Source organism: Rhinolophus sinicus, linkage group LG14, assembly GCF_036562045.2.
Source record: "Rhinolophus sinicus isolate RSC01 linkage group LG14, ASM3656204v1, whole genome shotgun sequence".
Lineage (NCBI taxonomy): Eukaryota > Metazoa > Chordata > Mammalia > Chiroptera > Rhinolophidae > Rhinolophus > Rhinolophus sinicus.
The window spans coordinates 25,866,781-25,887,658 of record NC_133763.1 but is presented as its reverse complement, the minus strand read 5'-3'; the positions used below and the strand labels follow the sequence as shown (position 1 = coordinate 25,887,658).

General features: G+C 37.6%; 1 protein-coding gene across 10 annotated transcripts in view; it reads left to right on the top strand.

The window, feature by feature from the left end:
- Positions 1–20,878, top strand: part of SNTG1 (syntrophin gamma 1) — an 813,791-nt gene that overhangs the window by 617,772 nt on the left and 175,141 nt on the right. For all 10 annotated transcript variants that reach the window (XM_074318426.1, XM_074318425.1, XM_019712572.2 and 7 more), the window contains 2 exons: positions 9,713–9,795; positions 16,866–16,996. In XM_074318426.1, the coding sequence (XP_074174527.1) occupies positions 9,713–9,795; positions 16,866–16,996 (214 nt within the window). The remainder of the gene's footprint in view (positions 1–9,712; positions 9,796–16,865; positions 16,997–20,878) is intronic.

Genomic DNA, 20,878 nt, shown 5'->3' with positions numbered 1-20,878 from the left:
CACTCATGCCAGGATGGGGCCTATTAGCAGGAGGCACAAGGCACACTGAGGCCAGTTGCTGCTTGTTGGGAGTTTGTGCTCCTTTCAGAGCTTATAAGGAAGTCAGCCTCATGAGTCAAACATAACCACTTGTGAGGAAATTCAGACCTGTGTATGAGTTGTGGAGAGGGTTCTCAGGGAATCACCATAGTGGAGTTAGCATTATTAGCCAGTTTGATGGAGTCTCAGATTTCGTGCTCTCCAGTCCCTGCTGGCTATGTGGTAGGGAAGCTAAATAAAGGAACAAAGGCACCTGCCAGCATTTCCATCCTAGCCAAAGCTGCCCCTCTTAGCCCTTTCCCTGAAGCCAGACAACTCAGTTCTTCCCTGTATATTCCTGGAACTTTTCAAGTTGCTGCCCCTGGAGCTCATAGTGAGTCATTTGGTCAGTAAGTAAGTCCATGCTTGAGTCTTTTAAGAAGAGCACCTGGAATTCCAGCAACTCTTCATCTCCTGGACAGAATCCCTGCTGATTTTCACATTCATATGTTGTGTGGACTCCTCTTTCTGGCACTGGTGGTCTGAGCTGGGGAGCCCAGTTTGGGGCTTGGACCCCTCACTTTTCATGGGGAAACCACTGCAGCTGAGGTATCCCTTCTTTCTCTTAACTGATACACATGGGTGTGGGACCAACCTGTTGACTTCTCCACCCCTCCTAATAGTCTCATTGTGGCTTCTTCTTTATAGCCTTTGTTATGGGAGTTTTTTCAGCTAGTGTTTAGGTGGTTCTCAAAGGTGGTTGTTCTATAACTTAGTTGTAAATTACAACTGATGTGGTCATGGGAGGAGGCGAGTATAGCATTTATCCACTCCACCATCTTGACCTCTGTCTCAATTTTTAATTTTGATAAAGTCTGATTTACCTTTCTGTTATTGCAATTTTTGTTATATATACTTATTCCTTTCTGTATCTTCTGTGAAAAATAATGGCTTACCCCACAGTTACAAAGATATTTTCCTAAATTTTTCTTAGAAGGTTTAGAGCATTGGCTTTTATATTTAAGTTTATAATCCATTTCATATTATTTACTTTTTTGTGTTTGAGGTATGAATCAAGAATCAAGGAATCATTTTCTTATTTCCATGAATTTATGTGTCTACTTTTTCAGCAAAACCACACTGATAATTATTATAGCATTACAGGCATACTCATTGTATTGTTTGAGCCTCAGGGATACTGTATTTTTTTTTTTTTTTTACAAATTGACAGTTTGTGGCCACCCTGCATCAAGTAAATGTATCAGTGTCATTTTTCCAACACCATTGCTCACTTCTTGTCTCTTTGTCAAATTTTGGTAATTCTCACAATATTTCAAACCTTTTTATCATTATTATATTTCTTATGGTGATCTGTGATTGGTCTTCTTTGATGTTACTATAACTGTTTTGGAGTGCCATGTACCATGCCCATATAACATGGTGAACTTAACTGATAAATGTCATGTGTGTTCTTACTGCTCTACCTGACTGGCTGTTCCCTCATTTCTCTCCGTCTTCTCAGGCCTCCCTATTCTCTGAGACACAAAATATTAAAATTAGGCCAATTAATAACCTTACAACAACCTCATAGAGTTCAAGTGAAAAGAACAGTTACATATCTCTCACTTTACGAAAAAACCTAGAAATGATTAAGCTTAGTGAGGGAGGCATGTTGAAAGTCAAGAAAGGATGAAAGGTAGGCCTCCTGCACCAAGCAGTTAACCAAATTACCAAGGAAAAGTTCTTGAAGGAAATTCAAAGTGCTACTCCAGTGACCACATAAATGACAACAAAGTTGTCGTGCAGGGCGGCCTGTGGGGTCTCAGCTCCCGCTCCCCACATAAGAACGCAGGACGTGGCTAGGCCAAAAAGGAACACCCACGGAGCCATAGGGAGGAGAGTCATACCACTATAGTCTCACTGGTGGCACTATAGTCTCACTGGAGGCTGGAGTCACACGACCTGCAACCTGCTGTCTTCTTTTCTGTCTGTCAACCAACCAACTCCCCTCCCCAGCGTAGCTGCGGCAGTTATATCAGTGGCCAATTGGTTAACCGGCTACAGCTGACGGACAACTAACTACAGCCGACAGCCATCTACTACCTGAGCCAGCACCCTTCCACGTGAGGCCGAGAGCCTGGAAACTGCTCCCTGGGGGTCTGTCCCCACTCTCCACCCCTCCAGGGTCTCACCTCACAATCTACACGACAAGCATCTTCCGCAAGGTCCCTGTGTGAGGACCCTGGAGGTGTATGCAATATCCTGGACACAGCCAGGCTTTCTGGACACAGTCAGGGTTTCTCAGGGCACCCCAAGTCCTTCTGGGCACAGCCAGACTTCCTGGGCCTCTTAGGGTACCACCAGTCTCCTCCTGGCAGGCGGTATTGTCGCACTGTAACCACATGCCAGGGCTGTGGCAACACTTGAGGCGGGTAGCAAGCATGCCCACGTGTCACTGCTTTCACTACCTGGATCCAGAGACGGAACTCTCCTACCGACGTCTGTAAGCTGAGGACATGTAGCACATCCACCCCTAGACTATACTCCGGAATGGGGGAGACATAAAGCTTGTAGGTACAAGGGGGAAACCTTCCTATACCCAGTGGTAAGGAAACGGCTTTCATAGTCAGTTTTTCCCCCGTAGCCATCAATGCAGACTGCTGGTCCAGGGAACAGTTCTGGGTTCCCATAAACAAGACTGCAGTCTGTGCCAGTGTCAACTAGGGCTAAAACCCTCTGCACATCAGAAGGGGACCAATGTATGGACAGTTCCACGTGGGGCCTCCGGTCCCTGCTTGTCCCCTCTGACTGGGTACCTTGGCCCTACCCCTAATCAAGATGAAGGGAATCGGCCTCAGGCAGCTGTATGAAGTCCTGGAGGGACACAGGTCGCGCTTTCCCAGACTTCTTTAAGCTTCTCCAGAATTGCTCTTCTGGACGCAACTGTTTCCAAAGTTTCAACAAGAGTGCATCGGGTTGTTGGTCTATTTTTCCCTGATCAACCCCTGCTGTCACGAGGTCACGCCACATTAGTGCGTGTTACTCTCTGAGGCCCAGGACTTTGCCCCTTTACTTTTGATTTGGGCTTCCAGGTCTCGACTGTTTGGGCCTCCTGTCTTAAATTCCTTCACCTCTGGCTTTTACCATCTCCTAGGGTGGCCATGGCAGTTGTAACTTTATGGATCCGCCGCCCCATATAGGACGTAAGAATGGTGACCAAGGATCCAAAAGCATTCGCAGGTGCAGTATCCAAAACCAGATCTCTCATTCTGGCTGTAAAAAGCTCGTCATCTGGCCCTTGCATATTAGGGTTGAAAATAGCATGTCTCATGCCCATTTCATGGATGATTTGAGTAAGTTCCGTATATGACTGCCATTGACTCACAGTGTCTGGCAGCTCGCCAGCCTGTCCCCATACTGTGTTTACCGCAGCAGTGAGCCACTCCATTAGAGAATGGTTGCCCTGGTTTTGGGCCAACCTATGGCAATTCTGTAACCTTTGTCACAAGGATGGATGCACTGTCACAAGGATGGATGCATCTCGCCTGGGGAGCAGAGAATGTTGTCTGCGCCCTCATCTCATAAACATAATAGCCAAGCTGAGACTTGCCTTCCAGGTTGCTGTCTGTACTGCCTCCCCAGCTCCTGCAACTCAGTGGGAGTGTATGGGGTGTAGGTCGTGAACTCAGTCACAGCTGGGTTGCCTGCAACAATGCCCCGGGGCCCAAAGGTTGCTCACGTTTTACCCTTTGCTTCAAGATTGGCTGGGCTTGGGGGTTGGGAGCTAAATTGTCTCCACTTACTTCATCCACCTCTGCCTCAGAGTCTCCACTATGGGGCCCCTGTTCTAACAGGCGGACCTGGGCTTCTAGCGCTTCCAACTGGGACACCTGGTCTGGCACCTGGGCTATTTCACCCTCCATGTTGAGACTCAAGGCCGTGAGGAACATCCAGCCCACGCGACCAGCTGTAGCCTTTGCCTCCTCCAACAACCGCTCAGCCAGAGCCTACAGGGCCCTCTCCACACTGGCCAGAGAGCCATCCATGTCCTCCCACCCCTCCTTGGGGGTCCAACTCCTGAGAACAGTGGCCACTGGACACCACACACCGGGGGGAGGGGGGGCCACACATCCTCCTGCCCAGAGTCAGACCTCATTCCTACCTGGTCAGAATCCTGCTCTCCGTGCCAGGTGTCTGAGTGGGTGGAGGATCCGTGTCAGATGTCCACAACTCTAGGAACCCACGGCAGCAGCAGACCACCAAAAGGAAGATGACACTTGCTGTGGCCAACAGGGTGGCGTGCCATCCGGAGGTTTGAGTCTCCCAGGCAGACTGCATCTCCTGTTCCCGGTGTTGCTCCTCACGGGCCTCCCGAAGCTGAGCTTTCACATGCAGAAACTGCTCCACCATCCTTCAGTAGGCCTTGGCCAGCACCGCACCCTGTTCGCTGCGCTATTTGTCATGCGGGAGACCCTGCTCGTTGCGCCATGTTTCATGTGGGGCGGTCTGCAGGGTCTCAGCTCCCATTCCCCACATAAGAATGCAGGATATGGTGAGGCCAAAAAGGATCACCCACAGAGCCATAGGTAAGGGAGTCATACCTCTATAGTCCTACTGGAGGCTGAAGTCACACGTCCTGCACCTGCTGTCCGCTTTTCTGCCTGCCAACCAACCGACTCCCCTCCCCAGCGCAGCCACGGCAGTTATATCAGTGGCCAATTGGCTAACCGGCTACAGCTGATGGCCAACTAGCCACAGCCCATGGCCATCTTACATGAAGAATATTCTGGAAATAAGTCAAGCCAGTCACAACATTCACTTAAACCAAAGCCTAATCCAGAGGAAAACCTTAGTTCGTCTCAATTCTATGACTGAGAGAGGTGAGGAATCATCAGGAAAAAGAGTTGAAGCTGGCAGAGGTTGATTCACGAGGTTTAAGGAAGAACATAGGACCAAAACATAAAGGCACAAGGTGAAGCAGCACATGGTGATGTAGAAGCTGCTGCAAGTTATAAGGAGACTTTACGATAATTACTGAAGGTGGCTACACTAACAACAGTTTGTCAATGTAAATGAAACAGCCTTATATTGGAAGGAGATGCCATTAAAACTTTCATAAGTAGAGAAGAGAAGTCTATATCTGTCTTCAGATCTTCAAAAGACAGGCTGAATATCTTGTTAGGGGCTAATGCAGCTGGTGACTTTAGATTGAAGCTTATACTTATTACCATTCTGAAAAAATCCTATAAACCTTAAAAATCATTCTAAATATACTCTTCCTGTACTCTATATAAATGGAACAACAAAACCCAGATGACAGCACATCTGTTATTTACTGAATATTTTAAGCCAACTGTTGAGATGCACTGCTCAGAAAAAAAAAAAGAAAAAAGAGATTCCTTTCAAAATATTACTGCTTATTGACAATGCACCCAGTCACCCAAGAGCTCTGATGGAGATGTACAACAAAATTAATGTTTTCTTGTCTGGTAACACAACTTCCATTCTGCAGCCCACGTTTCAAGGAGAAAATTTGACTTTAAAGTCTTACTATTTAAGAAATACATTTCATAAGGCTATAACTGTCATGGATTGTGATTCCTCTGATGGAGCTAGAGAAAGTAAACTGAAAACTTTTGGAAGAAGATTGCCCTTCTAGATGCCATTAAAAAGCATTTAGGAGACATGGGAAGAGGTTGAACTATGAACATTGACAGGAATTTGGAAGAAGATGCCAACCCTTGTAGATGACTTTGAGGGTTTCAACACTTCAGTGGAGGAAGTAACTGCAGATGTGTTAGAAATAGCAAGAGAACTAGAATTAGAGGTGGAGCCTGAACATGGGACTGAATTGCTGCAATCTCATGATAAAACTTTTATGGTTGAGGACATGCTTCTTATGAAAGAGCAAAGGAAGTGTTATCTTGAAATCAATCTACAATTGGTGAAGATGCTGTGAATAGTGTTCAAATGACAACAATGGATTTAGAATATTATATAAATTTAGTCTGTAAAGCAGTAGTGGAATTTGAGAAGATTGACTTCAGTTTTGAAGGAGGTTTTACTGTGGGTAAAATACTACTATCAAACAACATTTCATGCCATGGAGAAATAATTCATGAAAGGCAGAGTCAATTAATGTCAGAGTCAACTTCATTGTTGTCTTATTTTAAGAAATTGCCACAGAAACCCCAACCTTTAGCATCCACCACCCTGATCATTCAGCAGCTAACAACATTGAGACAAGACCCTCCACCAGTGAAAAAGATTATAACCTGCTAAAGGCTCAGATGATGGTTAGCATTTTTTAGCAATATTGTTTATTAAGGTGTGTACATTTTTTAGGCATAATGTTATTGCAAACTTAATAGACTACAGTAGTATAAACATAACATTATATGTACTCACTGTATTGCAGTGGTTTAGAACTGAACCCACAATATCTCTGAGGTATGCCTATAATGTCTTTAAAACATCCCCTAGGATAGGTTCTTCAACCTTGCAAAATTTCAAGATCAGTGGTTATTTTAAATCCTTTACATTACTGCATACATTTTAGAAACAGCTTGTCAATTTCTATTGAAATAAACCTATTATGATTGTAAATGAGACTAAATTGAATTTATAGACAATTTTGAAGGATTAAGTCCCTTAACAACTTTAAACATTTTAATTCATGAACATAATATGCCTTTCCATTTATTTATATTTTAATTTTTCTCAGCAATATTTTAGTGTTTCAGTGGGGAAGTCTTACATATCTGTCAGTAAATTTATTTTTAAGCATTTTGTTTTTCTATTTTATTGTAAATGGCATTTACATACTTTAATTTCTAATTCTGTTGCTAACACATAGAAATACAATTTTACATATTGTGTATTCTGCAACATATCTTAATTTTCTTATTAATTTTAATAAGACATTTTGTACATTCTTTAAAATTTTCTACATATAATATTATGTCATCTGCAAGTAATGAGTTTGCCTTATTCCTTTCCAAACTATATGCTAATTCCTTTTTCTTTCCTATTGCAATGGCTAGGATCTCCAGTTAAATGTTGAATAAAATATTGAAAGCCAACATCCTTCTTTTGCTCAGGACGTCAGAGGGGAAATTTTCAGTCTCTTACCGTTAAGTATGATTTTAGCTATAGGTGATCACAGATGCCCTTTATTAGCTTGAGGAAGTGCCCTTCTATTCTTTGGTCACTGAGGATTTTTCTTTTGTTTCCTTTCTTTCTTTTTTTAAAATATAAGTTGATATTGAATTGTCTCAATTTTAAAAAGTCGATTGAGATACATACATATATATATATATATATATATATATATATATATATAGTATTCTGTTGATATAGTGACTTTTTAAAAGTGGATTTTAAATGCCAAATCAAGCTTGCATTCTTAGGATAAGCACCACAACGTCATAGATACTGTGTTTTTATTATTATTATTATTACAGGTTTTAATTTGTTAATATATTGTTAACTTTCTTCTTTTGTAAGTTTTGGTAAGAGCTTTTTCATTGTTTTTGTCCATTGCAATTAAGTTGTCAATGTATTTGCATAAAATTATTAGTGAAATCCTTTCATTTTTCCTTTCAATATGTGTTGGCTTGTAGTAATGCTGCCTCCTGATATTAGTAACTTGTATTTTTTCTGTTTCTTACTAGATAATTTTTACTATAGGTTTTATTAATCTTTTCAAAGAACACACATTTGACTTGGTTAATTTTGAGTATTATTTTCTATTTCATTTCTTTCCACTTTTATTTTATTATTTTCAGTGTTCTATTTGTTTAACTTTCTCTTCCATTTTTAACTCTTAAGATATAAGCATATATCCTTGAATTTATGCCTACCTTATTTTTGTGCATACATTTAAATCTTTAAATTTTATTCAAAAGACTGCTGTATATGCATTCACAGAATTTGATATGTTACATTTTCATTTTATTCAATTCAAAATGGATACAAGTGTCACCTCCAGCGCAACACAGGCAGTGAGCGAACGAGAAGGGGTGGCGAAGGATTAAGAAAGTAAGAAACAGAAATCAAGAAAGTTATGAAACAGGGGCCAAGGGTCTCACAGCCTCAAAGGACTGAGAGCCCCAAATCAGACCTGCACCTTGTGGCTTTTATTGATGCACACACAAGAAAGCAAACTTGCTTTCTCCAAGGTCTGTGAATTTCACACATTATATTAAGAAACTGATGTGAACTAATTACCCTTGCCTGCAAGCAGCTGGACTGTCAATTTCAGGATGTACCTCCCCAAGAGACAAAACCTTTATGCTGAAACTTACTGAAATGGATAGATGGAGAGCTGATGTTATTACACCCTTGAATCTCTTTCCAAGCAGGTTGTGGGAAGGAACACAGCCACAAAGGCAGAAGCTCTCAACCGGGGGTGGGGGGTTTTGCCCACCTCTATCAACCCCGTGGGTTCTCCTGCTGGTCCCCACTCAACTGTGCCTGGCTTGAGTTGTCCCCCCTGTGGGGAATCTTACTCGTCATTGGCTAACCAGCCACTATTTTGGGGGCCAAACAGGGAGACATAAGGTGTAAGCACAAAGGTGAAGCAAAGTCCCTGAAAGGATCAGTTTCTCCTTTCTTTAGGGGTAGGTACGAGGGGACAGACGGGTAGGCTGCTGCGTGACAACATACAAGCATTGAAGTAATATGTGTGTGTATTAAAATTATTGTCTCATAAGAGAAATGTAGATAAACATCAACAGGAAAATGTAGCTAAAACAAAGTATGAAATCTTTAAGATTTAAAGTGTGGAAAAACTGTATCCATGCTGGTATAGCAAAAAAGGATATGAGTCCCTTCTTAGCATCATGAAAACTACAGAATTTTAGAGTAATAAAAGAGGTGAACAAAATCATTATTTTTTGAACTCATTGTTTAATATGTTAGGAGTTTTACCTATGATGCTGATTTTAAATTTAAGTATAATATTCCAAATAAAATTTGGGAGTCAAGTAAATTAAGAACTTATATTCATGAACATTAGCAACTCCAGAAAACATAATGCTTCTAGAAAATGTTAAATAAACACAAAACAAGAAATATGTATTCTAATTCTAAAACCAAATTATAGACTCTTAGAAAATAAAAAATCTTTGGCCCCCATTTTCTCTTTAAAAAATAGATATTAGGTTTCTCATTAAGATCTAACATGAAGTATTTAGTTGCAGTTTCACAAAAATTAGATAGCAATAATGAGGGTACTTCCAAGTATAGTATATACCAAGAGCATTTGTAGTGATAAAGCACAGGCAAACTTTTTTGCATCATGGAAAATTATGGTATCTAATGATAGGATTTGCCAGTAGGTTGAAACATGACATTATGTAGAACTTTGTAGGCAAACAAAGCTATTATAAGTATGGTTCATAAGTACAAGCCACTATGGATAATGGCCTTACTTTTTATAAGCTCATATATTTTCCTTAATAAAGCTTTCAAAGTTCTGAAATCAATGATCAAGACTTGCAGCCCTTATACATTTAGACAGTTAGCTTACTTGCAAAATGTACATTGATATAAGTACAATAATTTTATTTTATTACCTGATTTACTTGATAAAATTGGGTATGCTGAAGTACACATGTATAATGTGGAACACATTAGTTTAGGACAGTTTCTCATTCTGACCAATGGTGCATTGTGTTTTTGTTTCCTGTAGGTGCGCCAAGTAACGAGAGCAGTGGCACCTCCTCTCCTCTTTGTGACAGTGGCTTACATCTCAACTATCATCCCAACAATACAGTAAGATGACTGAAGCAGAGTTCAGATTAATAAGATTGAATACACACACACACACACACGCACACACGCACACAAACACACACACACACACACACACACACACACACACACACACACAAAACAAGACAAAACAAACGAACAAACAAAAAACCCAGGACAATATGTATATTTATAGTTTGTAAAAACTGCTATTGAATCTGGTTTGAAATCCTTGGTTGCTTCATCATTAAATATTATGATAATCCAGGAAGGAAAAAATAAGTAGGTCAGTTAGTTTTTTAATGTCACTTTTCTCCATCATGCATAATATCATATAATCACTTTATAACATTGCGTATTACATGTAATTTCATGCTCTAAATGATTTGCCATGATTTTTAAAATAACCTTTTCTATTGAAATTATTTAGCTAAACTTAGCTATTTCGTTTGCCATTTGTTAGAATTTATCAGAAATCTTCATGCATATCAAGGAATTAATGCAAAGTGAGAAAATCTAAGCTACACATTATGTTAAATGTAATGAACTTTAAACATGTATTTAGTAATGAAAAATTGACATGTGTTTTAAATATATTTAATAAAATGTTAATTTTTTATTTTTCACTTGTATTTTGGAGTAAATAGGTTTAAAAATTTTTTTTTAAGTATTTTTTAATTGTCATGGATTTCACCCTTTAAAATATTCACATATTCTAAAGACAAAACAATTCTTTCTAGCTATATATAAGACTAACGATTATCCCCTGTGCTCACAAACATAAGAGTAGCAGAGCTTACTTTAAATAGGCTTTTATGTTTTTATTCCACATATTGGGATATATAAGACATATACATTCTTTTTCTGACTTGTATGATTCATCCTCTATTTGAAGTTCTTAATCCAATTGTAGCATTTTACTTCAAAGTAAAATTTTACTCCTTTTGAACATCTTAAGGCCTGAATAGTCTCCATTGTACCTAACTGTATCAGTATCATTCTTAAGCTGTGTGCCTGAGGTCCCCAAGTCTTATTTATTTTAGTATTTATTTATTTATTTATTTATTTATTTATTTATTTACCATATTTGGCTGTGTATAATGCGCTCCTGTGTATAATGCACCCCCATGTTTCTGGCCCAAACTTTCAGGGGGAAAAAATCTGATTTTAATTTTTTAATTCAAATTTTTATCTGTTTACATTTAGGTACTTGTTTTTTGTATTATAAATAAATTTTAGTGTTTAGATTTTAACATTATGGTATGAGAAATCTTATGTAACAAATAATTATAAAACACAAGAACAGATACAAGGTACATACCAGTAACAAATTTACAATATTTATGCATCCTAGAAGGGCAAGAACTCTTCGTCATTGCAAGTTTGTCATAATGTCAACAAAACCGATGATCCCATTCCAGGGTATTATTTTGCAAATGGATATCATTATTGATTTCTAGAGTTAACTTTTAACTCATAAGCATAAATAAAATAATTAAAAACATTTATATAGATACAGAAGTACTACCCACGTATAAAGTGCATCCTTATTTTTCCCTCACAAATTTGGGCAAAATAAGGTATTTATTTTCTCCTAAAGAAGAACCCTTGGCAAAACCAATATTATTTCTCCAAGTATAACCTAACCACATCTGAGTGCATTTTATCTGAGCTTTTCTTTTACTTTTGTTGCCACAGAAACAGTTGTCATACAGAGGTTATCTTAAAACACTAATCTTCAGAAAACGGCAAGTTCTGAGTTACTTAAACATTGACTTCCTAATGAAAAGAAATGAATATATACACTCTGTGCTCCTATTAGCTCCCTTCTCAATTCTACAGACTTATAATATACAACCAAATCTTCACCTCTTACTTTAGTCATTGCTTTGCTGACCTCTTCTCTTCCATTCTAAATGCTCTTGATATTTTCAAAGACCTTCCAGTTCTCTTTACTGAGCTGTTGTGCACACCCCCAGCTGCTGTGAGTGTTGGCTGCCCCTAATTCACAGGGACCCCTCCTGTAAAGAACATTTGCCTAGGAATCAGGGCGTCCCACCCCACTCCCTGGCGTGGCTGCAGCCCAGGACTTACTGATGGGGTGTAAAACCAAACCCTCTTACAGGGCCTTGGCAGATGACATGGACGCTTTTCTTCCATCTCTGGCCAGGTTTTTCCTTGCCCCATTCACTGCTTCCTTTAGTCTTCACAGGTTTCCCCCAACAACTTTCCCTCCACATGACAGTCACAGAAGAATCCCCATCTCAGCTCTGCTTTAAGACAGGAAAGAAGAGCTATTTTATTCAACACTGGGAGAAAACTGGTAATATTTTTATCATAATTCTTCTCCTGGTACCCCTGAACTCCTCTATAATAATAAAAAGTAGAGAAGTCAGAGTGGAAGTTCTATGCGTAAAAATCATTCTGGTTAACCATAATCATTATGGTTTTAACTCATTCCATTGATGTACGAAACAAATCTATGGAATTCATTTTATGAATGGTGCCTCTATGTCATTGCTTGATATATAATGTTCTTCAGGAAATTATAAGTAAAGCAAGAAAAATCACCGAGTAATTCCATAACAGGATTGTTCCAAATAAATTCAGTTGTATAAAATAAAAACACAGTTGTCATAATTTTTTTTTTCTTACTGGAGTTATGTCTTTCTATTTTCAAGAGACACATTTTATTTGTTTTTAGCATTAGGACTGAACGTTATTTTGACATTGCTAAAGATATTTAGGTGTAAGGGAATTAATGATATTTATCATGATTTTAGACTGCAATAAAGACAAATGTAAATTCAAATAAAGTACATTAAAAATAAAGAAAATAATCTCAATGCATTTCAATTAAATGAGTATTTACCAGGACACTACTCGGTGAAAACACTCCTCTAGGGAACAGGAGATGAACTTAATTATGGTTCTTGACTCAAAAGTTTAAAACTCAGATCTATAAAAAATGCATGCATTTAACTATACCATAAACAGAAAAGAAATAATGGATATTAGATTAGCATCCTAATATCAGAGAAAAGACCTGTTAGAGACTTTGAGTATCTGACTTAATTGAACTCAACAAAAATTACAAACAAATATGTTCTGTTGCCCTTGTGGGAATGAGCTTTCAGGCTTGATTGGATCACACAGACTTACACAGCAAGTGCTATCTTGTGTTTCTCTTCCATAACTTGAATAGCCTTTGATGTAGATGTAAAGAATGGATGACATTTTGCTCAGAGATTTATAAAATTAGAAGCAGTCAAATGCATGTTATCTTGTGACCCATCACTAAATAACAAAGAACAGTGGGAACTTGTAAGGAAGTGTACATTGTGAATTACGAAGTCTGACAATTAAGTTTGAGAACTTGTCGCAACAATGGTGCTAAGCATTTTTGATATCACAGGGATTATTCATTATGAATTTTTACCAACTGGACAAACAGTTAACCAAGTTTGCTATTTGGAGGTGCTGAAAAGGCTGCATAAAATAGTTAGACAACCGGAACTTTTCACCAACAATTCATGGCTCTTGGATCATGACAATGCATGGCATTGTCTGTGAGGGAGTTTTTAGCCAGTAAACAAATAACTGTACTGGAACACCCTCCCTACTCACCTGATCTGGCTCCCAATGACTTCTTTCTTTACCCAAAGATACAGGAAATATTGAAATGAAGACATTTTGATGGCATTCAGGACATCAAGGGTAATACGAGAACAGCTCTGATAGCTGTTCCAGATAGAGTTCCAAAATTGCTCTGAAGGGTGGACTAGGTGATGGTGTCGTGCATAGCTTCCCAAGGGGAGTACTTTGAAGGTGACCACAGTGGTATTCAGCAATGAGGTATGTAGCACTTTTTCTAGGATGAGTCCATGAACTTAATTGTCAGACCTCGTGTATTTTTCACCAAATGTGCATGTATTATTTCCTTAAGAGAAATATTTAATTCACTGATATGTCTAAATCCTCGAATCTATCCTGGACTCAGGTAACTTCATTTTCACTTCCTATGCCTTAGTTATTCTCTGAAGCAAATTTTGGGTAAGTAGGCACAATTCTGTTTTTTGGAAACAGTATTTTAAGAATAAGGCAAAATCACACCTTATAATGTATTAACATCACTTCATCATCTTACAGAAAATTATAGTCTAGTCTTTTTAAGGACTTCATGTCATCAATTTCAGAGTGTAGAGTCATCTTGTTTTCCAGCCAAGGTAGAGAAAAACAATTAGCTTTGTTCTCATCAGGAGACTTAAATTCAGATAATCATCCAGCCAGACTTTTAGAAACATTGTGTTATAACTATATACCTTTGACAAATACTTTCTAAGCAAATTTCTTAATGAAACTGGATCAGCATTTTGCCATCTCTGCAATTCTACTTTGATAAGACGGTTGTCCCTGAGGTTATTTTATGGCAATACATCTTGAAATGTGTTAAGTTCTGGAAAAAGAGTATTTTAAAGCAAATGCTATATAAATGCTACTTTCTCCATTCATGTTATTAGTAATATGGGACTCAACATTCTTGACATTGAAGAATAAAGCTCTTGAAAAGTAGTAAAGGGCCTTAAAACCAAAAATTGTTGTGTTTTTAGATCATCTTACATACAATTCACAGTAACTCTAAGATTACTGTTATAGTAAAAGACAGAAAGCAAATTTACATTGCTTTCATAATTAAAATAAATAAAGATAAATAATCATCAAAATACACTAGGTCTTCCATGAAATAACAGCTCTATAAAATGAAATATATTAACCCTGATTAATTCAATAGCTGAAGTGGGGCTTATTCATCTTTTTTATAAGGAGCAAACATTAAAGAAAGTGACATTTCACAACTTTGGTTCCTAAAGGCCTCAAGTTGGGATGCTACATCAAAGTTATGTAAAAGATCACATGTATTTTCATATCTGGCAATATATGAAGTCTATTAAATATCATTTTTAAAACTTATCGTACTTGTGTATTGGTATCATTGTCTTCAATATTCTATTGCCTATGTCTTTTATGATTTTTTACATTTTCTATCCCATTTGTTCATGAACAAATGGGGAACTATTTGTACTTTTCAAGAAAGATGAGGAACCATGTTAAATAATTTCCCTAAACTTATATAGCAAAACTGTAAAATAATCAAGATAAAGATCTGAATTATTTCCATAATTTCACCTTTGGTTATGAATATTAAATGTGCTATGATAGATTTGTTGGTCCTGGAATCAGAAAGATGTAACTTTCTGCAAATCCTGGTCCAGTCATTTGCTGGCTGGATGACTTGGATAAATTATTGACCATAGAAATGCTCAGGAGTGGGCCGTCTTAGCAGTGTACTGGAGTCTTGGAAAAGGTTTGAACTATATGCTGATATGGGCTGAGTTATAGGGCAGCTTGGTGGGACCTGGGACACTTACAATACCTATGGTTAGCTCTGGCCTGACCACAGAAACATAGTCTGTTTATCCTTGTGTGTCACACAGGATTATAATTTCTTCAAGTGTCCTCATGAAGAAAAGGTGGGGAAGCAATAATTTAATGAGTCTAAAAAAGCTTTGAGGTTTTTTTTTTGTAAGCGTAGCCTTATAATACCTTTATATTTGGAAATAGGCACAATAAGGCACAAACAATTTAAATAACTTCCCCTAGCTTTAAAGGACAAGTCAGTTGGGAAATTGGGATTTTGAAACCAGGTGGTCCAATTCTGATTTGGAGCCTGAGCCTTCACCCCCCTGCCCACAAACGACCCCATGCTGACCATCTGTAACATCTGTCATGAAGGCCAGAAGAAAGACAAACATGAATCCTAGGTTTGTGCCTTTGAAATTACCAGATAAGCATTAAAGGCAACTGTCTTGCATCAAAGGATTTTGTCTTAGACCAAAGTGCTCACTGAATCACTGGTAAGGGACACCTCACTGAGTGGTCTTAGCCAGTTCTCCCTTCTGGGTGTTCTAAACTGTTCTAAGGATTTAGTAGATTTGTATTTGCACAATTGGTGACAGACAACATAATAATGCCAAGAAACACTCAACCTTTAGTGATAATAATGGAAGGTTTTGTTTCCCTAAAGCATTTTTAAATAAATTAATATCCAAAAGATATTAGACTAAAAGTTTCAACATGACTAAAACAGAACCTTCTAACATTGTCACTCAAAAATTATAGAAAATCAGTATCAATATTTCCCTGATCAATTTAAGCTTTGGCTCCTTACAACCCATGGCAACTTAAATATCAACTTTATTTCATGTGCTAGTGCTATGAAGAACTTTATTTTTTTACTATTCTCCTACCCCCTTACCCTCTGATAACCACTAAACTATAGCCATGAAGAAATTTTAACAATGAAGCTCATATGGTGATAGAAGCATAAATCAACATCAAGTGAAAATCTCAAATTTTATTCAAATCTGTTTCCTCCATACATAAGGGAAAAAACCACAGACTTCTAATGAAACATAAAATACATGCAAGTTGACTTGACATTAAAACAATATAAAAAAATACAAACATTTTATAAGCATTAAGTTTTGTTTTAAGTATTGTTTTAATGTATAGCATTGTTTTAATGGACAAACATTTCCTTGAGTAGTTTTTAAATGTTGTTTAAAATATTCAAAAATATTTACTCAATATTGTTCATTATACTGAAAAATATTTACAAATAACTGATAAATCACACAGACTTATATCAGTGTTTTGTGCTTAGCAGATACTCAGAAAATATTGGCTAATTGGATGAAGTACAACTTATTTTTATTTGTCACTTACTAGTTCATTACAATTACAGTTTTACCCCATCTTTACCATTTGTCGATGAAATCAGTTCCGTCATACTTTTAATTTTTCTTTCTTCTCCCAACCCATCTTTTTCATGTTTCACTATGAATATTAATCTTAACAACTTGCTCCTCACTTTCTTATAGAATTACATTAATAAAGACGTTAAATACATTTTTATTGTCAATGAATATAGATTTCTTCTTGTGGTAGTCTGTAAATGTCTAAGGATTTGTTACATAGAAACTCAAAACAGGAAGAAAAAAAACAATACTGAATATTAATATTTTTTTCAGGACACATTATCGTGCTCCTCATGGCCAACATCTCCAGGCTTGAGATGGGAAAAGCAATGGTGTGACCTTAGACTGATCCCTCTACTTCATTCTCGTTTCTCTCAGTATGTACCTGGGACAGATTTGAGTCGGTGAGTTCATGTTACTGAGTTCTAATTTACTGTTGATTGAAAAAGAGACATTTACATAGTATGCTTTTAACATAGTATGCTTATGATCCTTTTTTTTAACACGTTTCTAATAGCAAGATAAAGAGCTAGAAAAGAATAGTATAGTACAGTAAAATATTTATGAATCAGGTAATAAAAACATAAATTAAAACCCTGACTCTAATACAAACATTTGTAATGGAATCAGTGTCTTTAATAGAGATAGTGTCATCAGATTTTTAAATTTTTCTTGTGTCCTCTTTAATGAGTATTTTTTTCTCAAGGAAATTATATAGTTCATTTAATAGCAAAAATTATTTTCATGTAGTTTATAATGTTCTCATATTATTATATTTTTAAATAAGTGTAGGGGCACTAACTATGTCTTCCTTTTCATTCTTGAATTTTGTATTTTTCTCTTTTATCTTGGTCACTTTTGCAAGGGGGTTGTAAATTTTATTAATTTGTTTTTCAAAGGACTAATTTGGGGCTTTATTGAAGGTCTTCTACATGTGTATGTATAGTAAATCAGAAGTCTCCTCTTCTTTCTTGATTGTTTCCATTCCATGGCTTTATTATTTGTTCTTACAGTTTCTTGAGATGGAATTTCTAGGGTATCAGAAAGTTGCCTATAAAGAAGAGTATAGTACGTATTTTAAGCTTTGTAGGCCTTAACGTCTTTGTCACAACTACTCAGCTCTGCCCTTGTATAATAAAAAGTTCAAAAATGACGTCATAGAAATGGCAGCGTGAAGTGAGCCCCTTGAAATTTCCCCTGGAACTTATAACAAGTTGAACAACTGTAATTCCACAAAGGACTCACAGTGTAGCAGACAGGCAAGACTAAGAGGCATGCAACTGAAATCATCTAAAGGTGGGCAAATTAGGCAAGCAGGGGAGGAGAGAAATGGGAAGTGTTGACACACAGGCCATGTAGGCACAGGACCTAGGTACAGACCTAGCTCAGTGCTTCCAGCATTCTGGAGCTACCTCAGCCATGGGAGAGGGAAGAATTCAGACAGCTAGTGCTCCTGCTATGACCCACAGTCCTGCCTGAGTGATCAGCATATCATACAGCTGAACCCAATGCTCATGGCAGAGACCTCAGAGCAAATATTAAGAGAAGAAGGGTAAAAATGGAGGTTTAAGTCCTCACTGCCAGGTAGAGGATGGAAGGCTTAGGAACTGAGCCTAGCCGACTCCTCCTAACCTCCCAGAGCTCGCCCAACTCAACCTGTCCAGTGCTAGAAGCAGAATGGTAGCAGTGTCACATCAAAAGAACAGATATTTGCAGTTCTGAGAACTGTGGCCTGCAGCTACTAACTCAAAGCGAAACAAGTTCTAGTGAAGGAGGGAGCCTTGGGTGCAGAACAGGCTGTACTGGTGGTCCTGACATTACTCACAGCTTCCTCTCACAAACCATCCCTCCCCACCTATCTGGGCAGATCCCTGCAGGGGTAAACAGAACCGCTGAAACACACAGGCCCTGAATCTGGTGCTAGAAGAGCTACCGAACTTCAGAAGCTTTCCACATCCCCAACAGAGACAGTGCCCACAGACCCAGGCAATCTACTCACAGAGGAAAAGCCCCCTTCCAGGGAATGCCCCAATTGTGTGAGAAGCTGAAACAGAGCAGAGAAATATAACACTACAGCAAGAGAGAATTAGAGGCTATAGCTGGAAAGAAAATAAAGCATGCTGTCAACACCTACTGCAAAGCAAAGACCTCTTCCTAACAACCTATTGCAAAACCCACTCCTGTAGATGACTAGAAAGAGGAATAATAATTTACTAATTGCCATGAATAAACTAGGTAGCAAAGCAGTGCAGAAAAAAATAAAAATTCTCCAGAAAATGAACTTAAAGACATGGACATGTGTGACTTAAATGACCGAGAATTCAAGATTGCAGTTCTTAAAATACTCAATGAGATGCAAGAAAATGCAGATAGGCAGTTTAATGAACTCAGAAACACAATCAAATAACAAAATAAACATTTTGACAAAGAGATTGAAAAATTTAAAAAAAGAACTAAATAGAATTTCTGGAGATTAAGAACTCAATAAAAGAAACGAAGAATGAAATAGCCAGCTGAGGTATTAGAGTCGACCAGATGGAGGAAAGAATCAGTGACATCAAAGATAGACATCTGGAAATGATACACATGGAAGAAGAGAGAGACTTGAGACTTAAAAGAAATGAAAGAACTCTGCAAGAACTTTCTGACTCCATCAGAAAGAGCAATATAAGAATAATGGGCATACCAGAAGGAGAAGAAAGAGAAGGGAACAGAGAATATATTCAAACAAATGGTCGATGAGAACTTCCCAAACTTGTGGAAAGACCTGCATCCTCAAATCCAAGAAGTAAATAGAACACCTAATTACCTCAATCCCAACAGGCCTTCTCCAAGACACATTGTATTGAAGCTGTCAAAAAATTAATGACAGAGAAAGAATCCTCATCGCAGCCAGTGAAAAGAAGATGGTAACCTACAAAGGAAAGCTCATTAGGTTATCATCAGATTATTCAGCAAAAACTCTACAAGCCAGGAGGAGGTGGAATCAAATATTCAAACTATTGAAAGAAAGAAATTATGAGCTAAATATAATATATCAAGCAAAGATATACTTTGGATATAAAGGAGGAATAAAGAACTCTCCAGACATACAGAAGCTGAGGGAATTTTCTAACACACGACCTACACTACAAGAAATAGTGAAGGAGGCTATTTGACCAGCATAAAAGGGATATTTTGTGACAATAAAATCATAAAAGGGGGAGAGTAAGGTAAGGCATGAACCAGAATACGGAATGGAGACAGTAAGCATGCTGAAGAAAATGGAATACTCTAAATATCAAACTTCTTTTTAACATAAACTTAATGGAAACCAGTCAAAAACAATCCACAACTGAAATATATAACATAATAAAAGAAGAAACAGAGGCAAAATCATAGAATACCACAACACTGAAATAATAGACAGCAACAAAAGGCAAAAACAAACAAACAAACAAAAAAACAAAAAACAAACAAAAAAAAAACATGGAGACACAGTCTTACCATAAAATCAAAGATAGAATGATAGGAAATCTTCATCTATCAATAATCACCCTAAATGTAAAAGGACAGAAATCACCAATAAAAAGGTACAAAGTAGAAGATTGGATCAAAAAACTAAACTCAACAATATGCTACCTCCAAAAGACACATCTCAGCTACAAGGACAAAGAAAGACTCAAAGAGAAAGGGTGGAAATTGACTCTAAGCAAAATTATCCAGAGAAAATCAGATGTACCCATACTGATATCAGATGAAACAACTTCAGGATAAAAATGGTAGCAAGAGACAAAGATGGACATTTCATAATGGTTAAGGGGACTATACAGCAAGAAGACGTAACAGTCATCAATATTTATGCCCCCAATCAGGGAGCACTAAATATACCTAGCAACTACTAACAGAACTAAAGGGAGAAATTACCAAAACACAATTATAGTAGGGGACCTAAATACATCACTGACAACTATGGATAGATCATCCAAACAGAAAATAAAGAAATGTCAGCTTTAAATGACACATTAGAAGAAAGGCATATAATCAACATTTATAGAGCACTTCATCCGAGAACATCAGACTATATAGTCTTTTCTAGTGTACATGAAACATTCTCAAGGATAGACCATATATTGGGACATAAAACTAGCCTCTGCAAGTTTAAGAAAATTGAAATCATACCGAGTATAGTCTTTGATCACAAAGCTTTGAAATTGGATATCAACTGCAAAAAGAAAGCAGGAAAAAACAAAAATATGAGGAGATTAAACAACATACTTTTAAGAACAATTGTGTCAAAGTAGAAA